The sequence below is a fragment of the Syngnathus floridae genome, chromosome 11 (assembly GCF_059516105.1).
Source record: "Syngnathus floridae isolate MCC-2025c chromosome 11, RoL_Sflo_1.0, whole genome shotgun sequence".
Classification (NCBI taxonomy): domain Eukaryota; kingdom Metazoa; phylum Chordata; class Actinopteri; order Syngnathiformes; family Syngnathidae; genus Syngnathus; species Syngnathus floridae.
In genome coordinates, this window is record NC_142423.1 from 1492262 (window position 1) to 1511929 (window position 19668).

Consider the following 19668-nt stretch of genomic DNA (forward strand, 5'->3'; position numbering starts at 1 on the left):
TAAAAATGATGTTTTGGTTTTCTGTGTGTTTTACACAGAGTAATAGGGTAAAAAGTGTGACTTTTATGATGGTCTGGCATGCATTATTTGCTTTTACATTGATTCATATGGAAAATGTTGCTTCTACTCACTAAAGTTTAAAGTTCCAAAACCGATCATTGAAGTTAATAAGTAGAGGTACCACTGTATTTCTGTGGAAAATGCTGCAAGCAAAAAATCATTGTAAAAGACTCTCACCGCCTCTCTCTCCACGCATGCACGCACGCGTGCACACACACGTGTATAAAGACAGAATACCCCAATTTGCCCACTCTTCTGCACTGGGCCACATGGCCTCATCAACATCACACCTTATGTCTTCCCTGGCAAAGCACCTCGGAAAGTTTCAGGTTCTTATATTTTCTAGTTTAGCTGGACGAATTAGGATTTGCAGGTGTTTTTCGCTAAACCAAACAAACAAAGAAACAAACAAACATAACCTTCCTCATTAGTTTCCCAAGTTTTTGTCACATTTTCACCTTCTATGAAAGGCTCTTAGTCTATTTTTTAATGTCCAATTTTGGCGTACTTTTGCACATTTACAGAGGTCGTAATTTTGCACCTTTAATCAACTCCTTATTAACCCATTTAGATTGCAGCTGTCAATACATCCATTTTGGTAGAAGAACTAGGATCAGAAGCAAAGTTATCCAGATCAAAGACTACAGGCGCGTGAGTTTAAGTGATACAGTCCATTTTTAGTTTGCAGCCATCGATCAAATCAATTTCGATAGAATTTCGATAGGGTGTGGCCAGAAGTGGTGTAATCACTGATTAATCGGGCAGGCTAGATTAAATTGGCTGTGGGCTGCTACAGTGGCCCTCATCTGCTTTAAAGCGTACACTCACTGCTATATCTGGGATGTTATCAGCATAATACACTGTATGAGATAATTATTTTGGAATATTATTGTATTATGTAATGTTAGATTGAGTAAATTGTACAGTTGTGTATAAAGGTTAAACAAGGTAAGTGATGTTTTCTTTTACCTCATCAAAAACATTTTTAAAAAGACATGAGAAATTTACCGTAATTTCCGAACTATAAGCCGCTACTTTTTGGTCAAGTTTTGAACCCTGCGGCTTGTCATTCGGTGCGGTGTGTCTATGGGTTTTTCGTGATTTTTGTGATGACGTGATCACTTTTATACACTCGTAAAAAGACTGTGGACCGCTCTTGTGCGGCACCACTTTGCTGGGCGGAGGGATATGTGACAGTCACTGGGGAGAAGAGTAGTGCGTTGATCACATGTCCATCTGCCAGGCAAATAGTGCCGTATAATTCACATACTGAAGAAAGGAACAACACCTCATTATGGGGGACAAAAGAAATGCATATGATGCCACCTTTAAGTTTTAAGGCAGTCGATTTGGCTCGTCACGGAGGAACCACAGCTTCTCATGCATTGTAGAGGTTTCTTCCGGTCACTAGGGGGCACTGGGCTATTGTTGATGGCATCTTGTTGCGTCACCCTCTTCTTTATTTCCTGGTCACGTCTACTCTGGAGCTATACGTGTAGCTCCCTAGTTTAATGTAACTTAGCTCTTTGTGCAGGAATAAAATTAGCATGAACAGACCCTCGTCATGAAAAATGCTGGAAGAAATACATTAACGCGACAACAAAAGAGAGACTGAGAAAGTGTGTGGCGAAGTATCAAGTATTCCAATCGGACACTGAGGAGCAAGACTTCGATGGTTTCAGTGCACAGGAGGAAGATGAAGACAACGGCTCTAAGTGACTTTCACTGGTATTTTTTTTTAACCAGCCCTGTTAGTGCTGTGCTACCGTGTTGCTGCTTTGTTACCGCCGCGTCTCAGTGACTTTTAGCGATATGTTTTTTTATCCAGCTCTATTAGTGCTGTTACATACGTGTTGATGCGGTATTACTGCCGCGTCAGAGGCAGTGTTTGGAAAAAAATGTTAGTATGTTATTAAAACTTTAAAAAGGCTTTCTGTGTACAGTCTTTCTTTGTAAATAACACGCGTGCACATGCGGCTTTTAGTACGGTGCGGTGTATTTAGGGAAAAAAAAATCCTCAAATTTTTGCTGTTGCATCTTATGAACAGGTGCGGCTTACAGTCCAGAAATTACGGTAATTGTAAATCAGAAAGAGGGACATCTAGTGGTTCCACTGTCTGTTAAGTTATAAAACGTGTGTTACCAGCCCCATGTTTAAATGGCACCTAAGAGCATCACTATAAATTTTGTATGTATGAATAATTTGCCAATACCAACTTACCCCATTCTGTGAGAAACTCAGCAGCATATCTGTAGATGAGATTCATAACTTCTATAAGCATAGCATAGATAACACCAGGAATAAACAATAGGATTTTTGTCCAAAATGTAGGCTCCCTATCATGTAGCATGAGAACCCATCCTTCCATCTGAAAGTAGATCATCATGACATAAAGGGAAATGTAGAGACAGAGCAGGACAAAAGGGAGTGACACAAGGTAGATACGAAGCTGCCGCTTGAAGTTAGGGTAAATAGGCTCTTCTCGTCCTGTCACTGGGTTAAATCCAAGAATGCCATGGAAACCAGGCCGTGGTTCTTCAAATACCTTCTTTCTGCTCAGTGTGCCCCAGTTATATGCTAGAGAGGCACTGCACTGCTTCCATAACTACAGGAGGGAATGTTAAAAAAGTGTTCATCAGTAATCAATAATATAACATCACGTGACAAAGTCATAATTTAATCATTTATAATACTAAGGTAGACTAAATTATCAGCATAATGTGCAGCACAGAAACATTCACAAAAATTCACAGCAGTTAGTAACATTTTATCCAAATGTGTTTAATTGTAGCAAGGCAAATTGCAAAATGCTTTCTTACCTCAAGGATAACAGTGCACCAGATTAGATTGAATGCAGCAAAAAAAACATATGTGTCATAATCCTCCCAGTCAAACTGACAATAGAGCAGCCCAATAAGTGCCAAAGGCATAAGGGCCATTGTAAAATACTCCAGGAAGCCAAAGTAGAGAGCCAGACCCTCGCCAAAATAGTGTCTGATGTCATCTGAAAGTAAGACATGAATTACAGTGATCAAATTGGATGAAAACTTGTACACACATTCTTTTGTGTCCGTCCATCCATCCATCCATCCATCCATCCATCCATCCATCCATCCATCCACCCATCCATCCATCCATCCATCCATCCATCCATCCATCCATCCATCCACCCATCCATCCATCCAGGAAGCCAAAGTAGAGAGCCAGACCCTCGCCAAAATAGTGTCTGTCATCTGAAAGTAAGACATGAATTACAGTGACAAAATTGGATAAAAACTTGTACACACATTATTTTCCATCCATCCATCCATCCATCCATCCATCCATCCATCCATCCATCCATCCATCCATCCATCCATCCATCCATCCTCCGTTTATCTGGGGTCGGGTCACGAGAGCAGCAGCCTTAGGAGGGATGCCCAGACATCGTTCTCCCCAGCCACTTCGTCTAGCTCATCCCGAGGGATCTCAAGGCGTTCCCAGGCCAGCCAAGAGACAGTCTCTCCAGCATGTCTTGGGATGTCCCTGGGGTCTCCTGCCGGTGGGACATGCCCGGAACACCTCCCCAGGGAAGCATCCAGGAGGCATCCTCAGGAAATGCCTGAGCCACCTCATCTGGCTCCTTTCAATGTGGAGGGGCGGCGGATCGGCTCCGAGTCCCTCCTGGATGACCAAGCATCTCATCTTATCTCTAAGGGAGAGCCCAGACACCCTGCGGAGGAAACTCCTTTTGGCTGCTTGTATCCAGGATCTTGTCCTTTTGGTCACAACCCATAGCTTGAACGGTAAATTGAGAGCTTCGATTTTCGGCTCAGCTCCCTCTTCACCACGAGAGACTGGTACAGATCTTGCATCAGAGCAGACACTGCACTGATCCGCCTGTCGATTTTGCTCCCTCCTGCCCTCGCTCTTGAACAAGACCCCAAGAAACGTGAACGACTTTACTTGGGGCAGGATCTCATCTCCAATCCAGAGGACATTCCACCCTTCTCCGACCGAGGACCATGGTCTCAAATTCGGAGGTGCTGACTTTCATCCCAACCGCTTCACACTCGGCTCCAGTGAGAGCTGGAGATCATGGCTTGAAGAAGCTAACAGCACCACATCGTCTGCAAAAATCAGAGATGCAATGCTGAGATCACCAAACCGGACACCTTCAAAACCTCGGCTGCGCCTAGAAATTCTGTCCATAAAGGTTATGAACATAATCAGTGACGAAGGGCAGCCTTAGCATAGTCCAACCCCCACTGAGAACAAATCCGACTTATTGCCGGAAATGTCGACCAAACTCTGGCATCAATGAAACATTGACTTATCAGTTTGTTCAGCACCACGTACTCCCGAAGCACCCCCCACAGAACTCAGGGACACGGTCGAATGCATTCCCCAGGTCCACAAAACACACAGGGACTGGTTGAGCAAACTCCCATGCACCCTCGAGGATCCTGCCAAGGGTATAGAGCTGGTCCACTGTTCCGCGGCCAGGACAAAAACAACACTGCTCTTCCTGAATCTGAGATTGGACCTACCGACGAACCCTTCTCTCCAGCACCCCTGAATAAACCTTACCAGGGAGGCTGAGGAGTGTGATTCCTCTGTAGTTAAAAAGGGGGACCACCACCCAGTCTGTCAATCCAGAGGCACTGTCCCCAAAGTCCACGCAATGTTGTAGAGGCGTGTCAGCCAGGACAGCCCCACAACATCCAGAGCCTTTAAGAACTCCGGGCAGATCACATCCACCCCCGGTGCCTTGCCTCTGAGGAGCTTTTCAACTACCTCGGTGACCAGGTGGTAACCAATTGACAGCTCCGCCCCTCTCTTCATCCGAGTGTCCAAAATATGCGCCCGCAAATCCGATGACACGACGACAAAGTCGATCATCGAACTAGGATATCCTGGTACCAAATGCATACATGGACAGTCTTATTCTTGTACATGGTGTTCATTATGGACAATCCATGTCGAGCACAAAAGTCCAGTAATAGAACACCACTCAGGTTCAGATCGGGGGGTGTTCAAGGTCTCACTGTCATTGCCCACGTGAGCATTGAAGTCACCCAACATAACGATGGAGTCCCCAGAAGGAGCGCTCTCCAGTACTTCTTCCAAGGACTCTAAAAAGGGTGGGTACTCTGAGCTATCGTTTGGTGCATAGACACAAACAACAGTCAGGACTCATCCCCCCCACCCGAGGGCGGAGGAGGCAACCCTCTCGTTCACCGGGGTGACGACGTTAATTAAGCTGAAATCCATCATGGACAGCACCTCTCACCCCCTCCATGACATTGTGCGGTCCCTGAGCAGCTCCTTTACCAGCAGACTATTACACCCACGGTGTAGGAAGGAACGATTCCACAGATCCTTTATTCCCTCTGCTGTCAGACTATACAACAGTGGTCACCAACATGGTGCCCGCGGGCACCAGGTTGCCCGTCAGGACCGCATGAGTCGCCCGCAGGACTGTTCTAAAATTAGCTCAAATAGCGGCACTTGTCGGTGAGCTGCATCTATTTATTTTACAGTCAAACCTCGGTTTCCGAACGTCCCGGTTCTCGAACAAATCGGAATTTGAACAAAAAATTCGAGATTTTTTTGCTTTGGTTGTTCAACAAAATTCGGAAGTCGTACGTCGCGAGATGGGCCGGGAGGACCCGAGAAAATCCGACCGCGCGGCCCGGATGCCGACTGACTCCATAGTTATATTATTTTCGTTACTTTGAGGATTGTATTAACCCCTAATCATGCCTCCAAAGAAAGCAAGTGGGAGCAGTAAATAAAACACAAAGACGCTCTTAAAGCAATGGTTACACGATCGGACCAAATTAAGCTCCCTGTGCACTGAGGTCCACTTAAATTCTGGAAAGTACATCAGGACTTTAAAAGTATTTTCTAAATTTCAGTGACGGCTCTGTCACAATAATGCGACCAGCGCGGTGCAGTTGCACGGTGGGCGACGCACTACGGTTGCGCGTTCGGACAAAAATGTGCAAATGAAAAAATGCTTTAAAAAAAAGGTGTTTTATTTTAGTCTTGGAACGGACTAATTTTTTTTCTATCATTTTTAATGGGAAAAATAGATTCGGAATTCGATCAATTGGCTTCTCAAATCGCCTTCTGGAATGGATTGTGGTCGAAAACCGAGGTTTGACTGTATTTTTGCTATTCTTGTTGAAATCACACTTACATATGAACTGGAAATGACAATAATAACACATAGTGAAATCTAAATTTAACAAATTAGCTATTTCAGAAGTGTGTGTCAAACTGGTAGCACTTTGCCTTAATCAGTACCCAGGAAGTAGCTCTCGGTTTAAGAAAGGTTGGTGATCCCTGTTCTACAACATACGTGGCACCTGATAAAATTGTGTTTCGTCTTGACTAGTGGCACTTGTATTTGTCCTTGTGTGTTATTTATCATTTTTTGAAATTTTGGCACTTGTATTCTTGCACACGCATGCACTGCTGTAACATGTAAATTTCCCCGCTGTGGGATGAATAAAGTTCTATCATCATCTTTGGGAGTGATGCGGTTGGATAATATCAGGAACGAGTGCATCAGAGGGACAGTGCATGTTAGGTGTTTTGGCTAAAAAAGCCAGATAGGCCAGACTGAGATGGTTTGGACGTGTACAGAGGAGGAATAGTGAATAAATTGGTAGAAGGATGCTGAGGATGGAACCACCAGGCAAGAGATCAAGAGGAAGACCAAAGAGGTGATTTATGGATAGTGAAAGAGGACATGAGGCTAGTTGGGGTGAGAGAAGAGGATTCACAGGATTGGGTGAGATGGAAACAGATGGTTCGCTGAGGCGACCCCTGAGGGGAAAAGTCGAAAGGAAAAAAAGATCTTATTTTTAAGGCCTTTTTTTGACCTAAGTGGTTTTACGTTCTAAGCGTCGTAAAGGCGTACTAAGATTTGTAACGTGCATGGGAACTGGTTGGTGCGCACAGCGGAAGAATACAGTGCGAGAGAGACTGTGGACCGAGTAAGACGGTGTTACTTTTTGCCTTTCATCATGGCTCCCAAACGAAAGGCACTCTTTTGGTCGCAGTACATCAAAGAAACGGAAGGCCATCACCATCGAAGTTAAATTAGACATTGTAAGGGGAGAAACATCGATAAACATTACTGTTCTGACTTGCACCGAAATTCAGTTTATGTCGCCGCGTAGGAACGGATCAACATTGAGAACCCCCTGTTATTAAAACGTTCACCTCTAAAAGGCCAAAAATTGGGTTGAAAGAAATGTTTAAGAAAATTCATTATTGTTAGGTTTGGCATGTGGCTAACAGACTTTTTTAGGATGTGCCCTGTTACACATATTCCTCCAACTTCTTGTAAATCGTATTGAAACATACAAGGGTTGTTTTGTTAAAACTACTGAGCCATTTGGTAAAGAAACACAATATTTAAATATAGTCACTATATCACATTTCACCTTTCAAGGCCTCACTGCGTCATGGATTTTTTTTCACAGTGCATTGTGTTATGGCTTCAGATGAAAAACACACTACAGAGTGGAGTCAGGCCGCAGAGGCACACTATATAGTATATACTGATGATTAAAATGATTTTACTGGTAGTTATCTGAAAGAAAGTGTTAACTTCTCTCTGGTAACCAAATGCTTGGGCCTGAAAACATGTGGATTCTGTTATGATTTTTTCCCCCATCCCAGTCCATGATGTGATTGTTTCTCCTGCAGTGATCTGTGATGGCTGATTTGAGGTTTTCTTGTTCTGCTTTTTCTTTTAGTGTCCTTGTGAATCGCCCCACTGTCTCCTTTTCGCATTCTTTTTGATGTTCCTTTTTTCTTATGTTGAATGACCTTCCTGTTTCTCCAATGTATGTTTTGTTGCATGGCTTGCGCGGTAGTTCATAGATGGTGTTGCACTTTTTTCTGGTGTTATTTTGTCTTTGGGATGCACTAGTAGTTGTTGGAGTTTGGTGTACGGTTTGATGGCTGTGTTGGTATGGTGTCTTTTCATTGCCCCTTATCCCTCGGATGTATGATAAAATTATGATGTCTGATGGTTTCTCCGTCTATTGAGTGCGTTTTGTATTCCTTCTTCTTGTCTTGTCCTCTTTATTTTTGAGTTGTTGTTTTCCTTTTTTTATGGCCCATCTTGGATATTGACAACGTGTGAGAGCTTGTTCGATGTGTCTTTCCTCCTCCTGTTTGTCTTTCTCTTCAGTTATATTGGTGGTGGTACGGTCGTATAATGTTCTGACTACTGATAGTTTGTGTGCTGTGGGGTGTTCTGATGTCCAGCGGAGGTACTGGTCCGTATGGGTGGGTTTTCTGTAAACTGTAATCTTGATGCTGCCGTCGTCTTTGTGGTGGATGTTCATGTCCAGGAAAGATATGGTCGTGTTTATTTCCTCTTCGTGTGTGAATTGTATGTTGCCAGTGTTGCCCGAGGTGTTCAGATGATTGGTGAGTTCTTGTGTGTGTCCAGATTTAATTTTTTCCAGGATGTCGTCAAGGTATCTTTTCCAGAATATGGGTTTGCAGAGAGTGGGTGCTGTGTTGATGGCTTTGGTTTCCAGGTCCTCCATGAAAAAACTGCTCATTATTGCGGATAGTGGGTCTCCCATTGCTAATCCTTCCGTCTGTCTGTATATAATGTTTTTAAACTGGAAATATGTGGATTTGGCTACAAAATTAAGTAATGTGGTGATGTCACTAACTGTCAGGTTTGTGTGTTTTTTAAGGGTCCATTCTTCCTTGAGGCGTTCTTGTACGATGTGTAATGTGATGTCAACGCGGGTTTTTGTGAATAATGAAACTATGTCGTGAGAAGTGAGGATTTCATCTTTTTGTACTGTTATATTGTTGAGTTCATGTGCCAGTTGTTTTGAATTTTTGCAGTGGTGTTCTGTTGTGCCAAGGAGGGGTTTGAGTATTATAACAAGTGCTTTTGATAGATTATAAGATCCAATGCTGTCCACTATTGGGGGTAGTGGGATGTCTTTTTTATGTATTTCAGGTGTACCATATATCCGGGGGGTGACATTGGCGGTGGGTATGAGGTGGTCATAGTCATCCCGTGTTATTTTTTTGTTAATATGGGTTTCAATAGTGTTTTTAGTGTTTTTTTCTTTTCTTCCGTGGGGTCCTTCAGTATTTGGTATGTATTTTCATCATTCAACATGTGTTCCATTTGTTTTTCATAGGTTTCCGTGTCCAATATAACAGTGGTTCTGCCTTTGTCTGCCGGTAGTATGGTGATGGGTTTGTCCCGTTTGAGTGTGTTTATTGCAAATTCTTCTTCCTTTGTGATGTTGCTGAGTGGAAGTTTGGATGATTTTAGGATGCCTGCTACTGTGTTCCGGAGTTCTGCTTTCTGTCCCTGGTCTTGTATTTTATGACATGCTATTTCTGTGGCGAGTATGTATTCTTCTATGGGTTTTCTTTTTGGTGTAATGGCGAAATTTAGACCTATTGTTAGTACTGTCTTTTCTGTTTCCGTGAGGGTGCGTTTCGATAAGTTCCGCAGCCATCTTTCATTACTTGAGAGTGTTTGTCTGCTTTTATTTTTTTCTTTCTATGAAGTTGTTTAATTTTTTGATCTGTCGTTGTTTTGTTATGCCAAATTCCTGTTCATACATGCTGTTCAGATGTTCTTTTACTTCCTTCTCTATATTCCTCTGCCTCGTGTAATGGTTTTTGAATTTGTCTATTTCCTCTTTTATTTGCGCGTCAATTTTTTCTATTTTGTTTGCCGTCGTTCATATTCGTTCTCTGATGAGTTATTTTCTTGCCTTTTGGATAATTATTTCTGCATTTCTGGTGGGGATGGGGTTTATTATGTTGAGGCTGGCGGGTGTTATTCCTTCATCTCTGCATCGTAAGTTGAATCTCAGATGTTTTTTGTGGCGTGCTCGTTGTTTCTCTAGCTTCTTCAAACGGCGGATCGCTTTGACTCCGTTTGCCCATAACTTCCTCAAATTATTTCGTTAATTAATCAGGAAGCGGGCTAGCAGGACTATCAACAGGGACGAGGGGGCGTACACCCTATCGCACACCTGGGATTCCCTTCTCCAAGAACCACCAGGGGCGGACGGACCTGTTCGGCGGACTTTGACAGGTCTGCCGAGCCGGCCAATGAATAAATGACACATCATCAACACATCGGATGACGGCTCTGAGGAAGACTGGAGTGTGCAGTCGAAACTGTCATCAGCAGGTAACAACAAAACATTTCTAGCATTTGTCTGAAAATAAGAATCTAATAATACCAAAAAAGTCATGTTTTTAAGTAAACAGTACATTGCCATGGAAACAGATTTTCACAAAAACTCACAAATTCTGTTATTGTCATTAAGCCCCCAATTTATAATGAGGTTTATGTGGTTAACTTGTTCTGATAAAAACATTAAAAAATAAAATATAATTCCTTTATATTATATTTTATAAAGGATAGGTGGCACTACCATTACGATGAAAATTAAGTTCAGACGCCTTTAGGTCAAGATTTTCATCAAATTGACAATTTGACAAGATGCGATTATGTAGTTGGTTACAGCACCTTGTGTTGTCAAGGTAATGCCAAATATTACAATAAATAATAAAGTTGTTAGTAATAAAACATTGAATTTTCAAATTCACCAAAAGGTGATGTTACTACTACAGTTAAAACATTTTTGTAGATGTTTTCAGGCTAAGACTGTCATCAAATGTGAGAAATTATGACAAGACAGGATCATGTGGGTAATGTTACAGTCCGAACCCCAACTATGCCTTATTGCAGTATAAAGTCAATTCAAAATAGCCAACTTTCGGTTAGTTTAAGCAGAACTATCTGAGAGATTTTTGTAGGTCTTGGGCTGTTAGTACATATACTTGTACCACATTTTGGTAGAGTTTGGTGAAACGTACAGCCGGGGCTGCTTTTTCAAAATTGCATCGAGGGTGCCACTGAGCCATTTATTCAAATTCACACGAGGGGTGGATTCAGACCAGAAGAGTCCTTTAGTCCGCTTGTTTGGTTAGGACCAAAAGCTGACTTTTTTTTTTTTTTTTTTTTGGTGCGGGTCCTTTTCAGACTATATTTTTTGTAAACACACACGCTTGTGACGATCTGTGCTCCCATTGGACAGCAATGACCAGGACGGCACACAGAGCACAGACCCAGAAATTAAGGAAAACATGCTAGTCCTATGCGATCCATTCCTGCTCTGCAAATTTGTGCTGTTGGTTTGGATCTGCGTTGTTTGTATTCACACCTGAAGCGAATCGCACCATAGTTCATTAGGAAGCGAACCGAGACCACTTTAGAAAGTGGGTCTCGGTCCGTTTCTTCAATCCGCACCAGGATTCGTTTGCCTGTAATCACACCTGTCACGTGCTGGCGCCACCTGCGACAGGACCACGCCCCCCCTGTCAGTGGAATCGCCGTCACCTGCCACGGGCTCATGGACAGCGCTATATCAGCGCCGCCAGCACAGACCCGAGTGTCAGTCTGTCCCTTGATGCTGCTTCGCTCATCAGTCCCTGAGATACTGACTCGCTTGACTATTTGGAATCCCGCAGAATTGTTAGTCCACCCCAGCCAGATCGCCGCTCCAGCGCCAGCTATTCCCATCATCCCCTTCCACAATAAAGTCTGACGCTACGCACTTGGTTGTACTGTCCGATCCCTTACAACAACTGCACAAAAGGTCCGGACCAGCGTTACAACTGAACCTTGGTCTGTTTAAAGCGGACCAAACAGTCAGGTCTGAATACACCGTAAAATAAAACAAAATATTGATGATTTTTCCAAGCCTGATGTGTTAAAGTTAAAGTCCCAATGATTGTCACACACACAACTGGGTGCGGTGAAATTTGGCTCTGCATTTAACCCATCCCCGAAGGGAGCTGTGGGCAGCCGCGCTGAAACGTTCAGAGTTTCAAGAGTTTTCTTGCATGTTTACATGAAACTTAGCATTATTTTTGGGGGGAACTTGGCATTGCCACGGTAACAGTGTGTAGCAAATATCACAAACTTTGTGTTTTAGCATCATAAAGGCCTAAACATGCTTCCTCGCAATATTAAAATGTACCTCCAGAGGCCCCACATTGGGGTTTTGCTGTGGAAAGAAAGCAATAATGTAAATGCTGCACATTCTGCATGCAGCTTTAAGTGATAACATTGCAAGTCCAATACCTTCCTAAATTTCGTGTGTGTGTGTGTGTGTGTGTGTGTGTGTGTGTGTGTGTGTGTGTGTGTGTGTGTGTGTGTGTGTGTGTGTGCGTGCGAGAGAGAGAGAGAGAGAGAGAGAGAGTGGGGGGTCTTAAACCTTTGTCTTTGTCTCCACAGAGGAGTAAGAGTAAGGAGAATGAGCGGGACAAAAGTTTAGGCTTAAAAGAAAGGACTGGGATTGGGCAGGAGAGGGTTGGTTTTGGATGGATGGATGGATTGCCGGATGGATGGAAATAAAAATATTTACTGCACTTTACGTAAACTTGGGGTTTCTGTTTCATGTTATTTGTTTGACAATCTTTAATATTAACATGTGAAAATCAAAAAAAGAAAAATGTGACAAGAAGGTAAGTCCTTTTTTGGGACACTGTAGGTTAGATGACTGGATAGAGGGATGAGTAGACAGATTTCCCTCACAGGATGAATCAACTACCTATCTATGAATGAATGAAAATGTAAAATGTACACAACAATTTAGATGTCATTGATGTAAAATATGAATAGCACAATTTGGAGTATTTGTTAAAAAGTGCTCATCCTATATCTATGGTAAATGGCAAATGAAGTGCACTAGTATACACCATATGATGCCCAAAGCGCTTCAAAGAGCCTCACATTTACATAAATGTTTTTGTTTGAAAATTTCTTCTTTTCTTACCTAGAGGCTGAAGTGACGTCTTGACCTTTTTATACCACTTAAAAGAAAGACGCTTTAGTTCCGCTTTGTCATGCAGTGGAAACATTTGGATGAGTATTCTTTTGGATTGCAGTCTCTGAACTGAAAGGAGAAAAAAATAATATCAAAAAGATTGAAAATTTAAATTGAATAACACAATAATATAATAAGACCCGGAATGAGCAAAACAATGTAATGGCTTTAATTGATCAAAAACTCTAAAAAAGTAAAGGATAAAGCAAACAATAATTTCAGGCTTTTATTTTGAAATGTAAAAAAAAAAACCTAGTGGTTTAAATCAGTCGAAAATGTGAAAATAAAAAGGAAAAAAGAAGCTTTTAAATATTTTTTATAAAATTTGCAGAAGTTGCAGAAGGAACAAATAACAAGCAAGAAAGAAACCTTGGAAACAAGGAAGGAAAAAAGTAAGGAAACATTGAAGGAAGAAGCAAAGAAGGAAGGAAACGAGAAAGCAAAGAAACAAGGAAGCAAAGACATAGGGAGGCAAAGAGGGATGCAAACTGGGTATACCCAATATTAAAATATGTACATTCCTACGCTTGTTCACTTCAACTTGTGAAAATCTGAAAGACAAGATTAGCAGAAGGATTTCATTTTACAACCAGAGAAGGGTCTCTGTATTGCAGACACCTGCCGTCAATCAGCAGCCAAAGTTTCTCCGCTCATCCGCAGTGAGGAGACATGCCAGGGACTGCATCTGCTAGCACGCCGCATAGCAAGGAGCCTGCCGCAGACTGCGTTGGCTGGCCCACTGCACAGTGAGGTGGTTCAATGTGGACAGCGTCAGATGGTCAGCTGCTCAGCAAGGAGATTCAATGCTCGCCGCAGACCCCATTGGCCGGTTGCGTAGTGAAGAGGTTTGCCGCGGACTGTGGTGACCCTCCCCAGATTGTACTCTGATTGTAGCCTCCCCAGATTGTACTGCTTTGCTAAAATATAAATATCTGTACATTTGCACCAGTTGAACTGTTTTGTGGTATCCATCCATCCATTCATTATCTTTACTGCTTGGCCCCACGGAAGTCGTGGGCATGCTGAAGCATATCCCAGCTATCATCGGGCAGCAGGCAAGGGGCACCCTGAACCGGTTGCCAGCCAATCGCAGGGCACAGAGAGACAAACAATCATCCACACTCACACTCATGGGCAATTTGGAGTGCCTTGGCTGGCCAAGCATGTTTTTGGAATGTGGGAGGAAACCAGAGGATCCACGCAGGCACGGGAAAAGCATGCCAACTACACAAAGGGAGGGCCGGTGGTGGAATCGAACCCGCACCCTCCAAACTGTGAGGCGGTGTGCTAAACAAGCATTCCGCTGTGTTGTTTTGTGTTGTGTTTACCTTTTTTAAAAAAGCAGCAAAACAGCAAAACAAAAGTCAAAATAAATTGAGAGAGCAAAATAATTGTGAATACAGTAATCCCTTGTTTTTATCTGAGCTTACTTTCCGAAAAGAACCCATGATAGGCAAAATCCGTGAAGTATAAACCTTTATTTTTTACTATTATTATAACATTGAAATCAAAGAACAAAACCTGTTTTCAGGCCCAAACATTTGTTAATCAAAGAGAATTAACGCTTTAATACAAATAAAGACAAAAATATAATAATTTTAATCATCAATACAAAGTTTGTATTATACAGTAGAACAATTTGTGACTCGTGACTCATAATTCACTGCATATCTGACAGTGCCACTGCGGCCTGACTCAAATCCGTAGTGTGTTTTTCTTCTGAAGCCATAACACAATGCACTGTGTGTTAGGGCTTTCAGGTTAGTTTGATCCTATGATTATGTTGGAATGTAACCTGTAATAATTAAACTCGCTTGTCCTGTCTTAACAAAAGTAGGCGGACAAAGTGCTAAGATCTTTTGAACTGATTGACTAGCTGCAGAGGAAGCAATCAAAGTTGTTTTGTTCACACAACATCGTGAAGGACCCCCTGCTGTGCTTTGATCAGCCAGGGGCTTCGGCCATTTGTCTACTCTGACCCCCACTCTCAACCCCCACTCTGTTTCTCTTAATAAATATCCCCTCGCAGGAACGAGGGTTCAGACTTCATTCCTTGAACGAGTGAACTCTCCACCTGCAGGTGTCAAAAAGGACTTACTTGTCTCCCGTGTGGTTCTTGCAAAATAAGTTGGAGTGAGCAAATCTCTAACATTTTGGTGCCGAAACCCGGGACCCTCATACCCGCTATCTGGCTGACGAAGGAGGACGTGCTGCATTGTCGACAAGCCAGCGTCCATTAGGAGGACCTGGAGAAGAAAGTCCTGGGAAGAGAATTCTTCGCTGGGCCAGCATCTTAGGTCTGCCTTCGTCTGACAGAGGTGGATTGACGGGACCCGGCAGTGCAACGAACCAAGGGAACAAGTAAGTTAAAGGCCTTAAGTTGTGTGCACGAGAGATACGGCTTTGGTTTGTCCGAGCCATGAGATACGGCTTTGGTTTGTCCGAGCTATGAGATACGGCTTTGGTTTGTCCGAGCTATGAGATACGGCTTTGGTTTGTCCGAGCTATGAGATACGGCTTTGGTTTGTCCGAGCTATGAGATACGGCTTTGGTTTGTCCGAGCTATGAGATACGGCTTTGGTTTGTCCGAGCTATGAGATACGGCTTTGGTTTGTCCGAGCTATGAGGCCTAAAAAAGCACTGGCGTTTGTGTGATTGAGTGTGTGACTGGTAGGATAAATTGACTAAAAAGCAGTTCTAGCATTGATCCACGGCAATAAAACAGGCTAGTAATCTGTTGAAAGGTCAATTTAAACCTGCATTGAGGATCCTCAAAGAAAAAAAATTTTGAAAAAAAAAAATTGTAAAACCTTAAACTACTAGAATTAAGATGGGAAATAAAAACGGTAAATCTCTACCTCTTGACGGAGATGAGAAGTACATGGCGAGTAGATTTCTTAATTGTATGCAATATATGCCGAAGTGGAAGAAAAAGTATGGAGTAGAAGGGAAGTTGAAAGTTGAAGTGTGGAGGATAGTAGTTGATGTTTTAGAAGAGAGTGTGGAAAGAAAGAAAAATGGACTGAAAAAGAAAAGAAAAGAGAGAGAATTGGATTGTGCTAAAATGTGGTTGAAAGCTTCACAAGAAAGAAGAGAACAAATCCAAAAGACAAAAGATAGAAAGTTGAAAAGTGATGAAGCCGCCATTCAATTGAGATTTGAAAAAGAATTCTGGGTACATAGTGGCATCCCATTCAATGATGCAGATGAGAGTGCTTATCAGCAACATCTTAAAATTCCGCTCCTCACTGGTTTCCCCCCTGACTTGGGCAGTTGGGTGAGAAAACACTTGGTGGAAGCGGACACTGCTTGGTTTACAAAAAACATGCAGTGGCCCAGAGACGCTGACAAAGGGATTGAGAAAGGCAGAAGTTTTGATGTATTTCATCTAGATGATGATAATGATCTAAATGAAGATACAACAATCTTCTACCAAAGTTCCCAAAGGGGCAGAGGAAGAGTTAGATACCAACAACGTCGCAAGCCACCATTCAAATCAAAACCCCCATCAGATTCAGACAACTGTTGGAACTGTGGGAGATGAGGACACTTTGCACGAGAGTGTCGTTCTGCAAAGCAATATCAATCAAAGGGTGCAGGAAGGGGCAGAGGAAAAGCCAAATTTTTAGCATGACAAGCTTCCTCCTCTTTGACCGCTTATGCTCATACAGAGAAAGAAAGAATAGATGCCCATATGACAGCAAAACATGTCATTGTCAGATTATTAGAATTTTTTTAGATTATTAGAAGTCTTGTCCATCCAAGAAGTATGACAATGCTGTTTGTATGCCCAAATTACAAATGACTAGAGCTCAATTTGTGTTACACTAAAGTTGAAATATGCAAATCAAGTGGTAAAGAAATGCAACTTGCTTCTAGAAGATAAATAAATAAAATTAGAATGTGCTGTCCTCGTGTGCATGGGAGGGACCAGCTCATGATCGACCACAGGAAATGGCCAGCCTGTGATGAATCATTGTTGCTGAGACCTACCTTCCGCACGCGAGAGCTGTGCATGTGTGTGCGTATGTGTTAAAGTTAAAGTCCCAAATTGATGAAGATTGGCTAAACTTTTAGTATAAAGAAATTTGCTAGACTGTTGTCTATTCAATTTACACCGCAGAACAGAAACAATTTTGACAGATAAAAATGAGAGGAAAAGAGAGAAATCTGTTTGCGAGCAGAAACTAATCCACACTAGTGTATGTTAAGTGTCGAGCTCACATGAGAAATTCGATGAAGAAAAAAAAAAAAGAACGACAGAACATGCTTTCAGGAATTGGAAGGAGCTAAATTGTGAATTTAAGATTTTGCAATGCTACATTTAATAGGAATAATTGATTGGTTGTGTTATAAGATTATACAAAATTCTAAATGCAAGCTAAATCTGAGAGATTGAGTTCTTCAAATTTAAAAACAAAGAAAAAATTCAGATTAATTTGCCAGTTGTTTGTTTTAGTTAATTTTTTTTTGAATTGGTGGATTGTTCTACCAGGTAACCTGAGTTGAAAATGATATATGAATGTTGTGTGGTGAGCTTGGATGAATTGGGACCAATGTGATAGTATGACTCCTTTTTGGAGACTGTGTGAGATGCATATGATGAGCATTGATGAATGATTGCCTGAATGAAAGGTTGAATGGTTGAAGTCGTTGGCGACTACTATAGAAAATTAGTAGAGCGACTTTAATGAAAGAGTGATTTTGAGCAGGTTGAATGCTTAAAAGAAACACGTAGCTTTTGGATTGATAATTAACTAGAGAAAAAACTGGAGAACCAGTAACACATGTAGAAGATGTGTGAACTGAGAAATTGAGAAGCGTTTTGGAAAGACAGTCAAATTAAATGATGATGGAATCGTATGTAGTAAAGAACGCATTCTCCCAAAATGTTTGTCAAGGTGTGAGGCATGGGCGTTGCCAAGCCTCAAAAGGAGGGAGTGAGTAGGACAGATAGTGGAAGATAGTAATAATACAACACTTTATGACAATTAATTTTCGAATACATTTGGTGTTAAACTGTGGTAAAAAATTTTTTTTGTTCTGGTGTAGATAGGTTAGCAACACGAGAGATTTAGAGGTTCAAAAGAAAGACAGTTAAAAGAAAACATTTTTGATTTGGACAATTGCAGGCTAACAGGAACATGAGAACGATAAGAACTACAAGGTGGGATCCAATTTCATTGGGGAGATTGAGAATTCACAGCACCATACTCTAAGTCACATTTTTGAGCAAGCATGACAATAATATGTGAGAGGTCAAGACATACAGATCAGGGCTTGATGTGGAAAGCAGACCTCGATGAGTTGATTTTCAATAATGATACTGAAGACAACATACTGTCTGATTAAATTGGAAATATAGATAAAATGTAGCTCAAAAATAGGATGAGTTGCAGGATTTACGATATAAAAATGAGACCGCTGTTATTAGAAGAATTTGAAGTTTGGTAAACAAACGTTACCAGCAAATTGATGGAAGCAGCTACATTTGGAGATAGTCTTACAAGTTTGATGTCCCAGCCTGTCATTCTCAGTGTCAAGGTCCCTGAAACCCAATCCGAGACTTCACCTGCAGCCGTGAACAACTACAAAATGGTGCCTGGCTCTGAAGCACCTTTGACCTTTGGCGAAGGACAAGAAAAGACTACTGTTGTGCTTGGAGAGGGGCAAGTACACTCCGGAGGACAGACAACATCCTCGGGGACGGAAAAGACAGTGAAAAGCGGAGGAACTCACAATGATGAAAATTGACTCATTTGAACAATGGACTCATTCAAGAGTGATGGATGGGGTCGCTCTGAAGCAACAACAAAAGAACACGAACTTGAGAGGGTGAAGTGCAGCAAAAAGATATGGACTTGGAGTGTCCGACAACCAAATCGCACTACTTGCTACGGCGTTACCAAATTTGGTGAAGCTTGGTTCAAAGTGGAAGGGAGATTCATTTTGCACTGAGTTTGACAGAACTGAGGAGATTTGATAAATAAATAAATAAAAATTTGAAAAATACGTAGGGCTACAGAGGAAAGCGTTATAATCAGAGATTGAACGGATTTGGATAAAACAAATAGGCTAAAACGGTAGGAAACAAGAGCAAGATCTGATATTTTGGCTCATCAAGCTTAAGACGTAGAGGTCGAGTTATATAAATTTTAGAACAGGACATTTGGCAGTCAGGAAGAAGTTAGGTTGCTCAATGTACCTACTCAATACAATAGTAAGGTTTTTTGTACCACAGTGGAGGTTGGATGGTCAGAAAGTTAGGTACGTTCAATTTTTGACATTCACACAATCATGCATAGGAGTCACACGGCGACAGTTAACAAGACAATGACTGCAATAGGGGCCACATACGACTGCACCGACAGGAAAAAGTAGAAGCGAGAGAGCAGAGTATGGGATTATATGCTCAAACGTCTGCTATACAGTTACCAATAGGAGATTCTATCAAAAGAAGCTACATGAGAGATGGATTAGAATCTATTTGTCTGTGTGTTCTGTGTGTGTGTGTGTGTGTGTGTGTGTGTGTGTGTGTTCACACCCTGTGTGGGTGCGAGCGTGTGAGGAGAAAGAAGGCATGGGTAAGACAATCTCTTTTAAACCAGGAGGCAATAAATGGGAACGCCCCTGTCATAAATAGTTTTTGGTTAAAGGGAATCATTAGGAGGTGTTCAAACTCTTCCCGCAAACACTCCTATTTACCAGTTA

The 19668-nt window shown here is 42.0% G+C and overlaps 1 protein-coding gene across 15 annotated transcripts in view; it reads right to left on the reverse strand.

Annotated features, from left to right (window-relative positions):
• ano10a (anoctamin 10a) overlaps positions 1–19668 on the reverse strand; it is a 278041-nt gene that overhangs the window by 161928 nt on the left and 96445 nt on the right. For all 15 annotated transcript variants that reach the window (XR_015861422.1, XM_088390593.1, XM_088390590.1 and 12 more), the window contains 3 exons: positions 12907–13026; positions 2881–3065; positions 2282–2666 (listed from right to left, as the gene is read on the reverse strand). Coding sequence is in view for 14 of the 15 variants with exons in the window: in XM_088390593.1 (XP_088246719.1) it covers positions 2282–2666; positions 2881–3065; positions 12907–13026 (690 nt within the window). In the remaining variant the exon portion in view is untranslated. The remainder of the gene's footprint in view (positions 1–2281; positions 2667–2880; positions 3066–12906; positions 13027–19668) is intronic.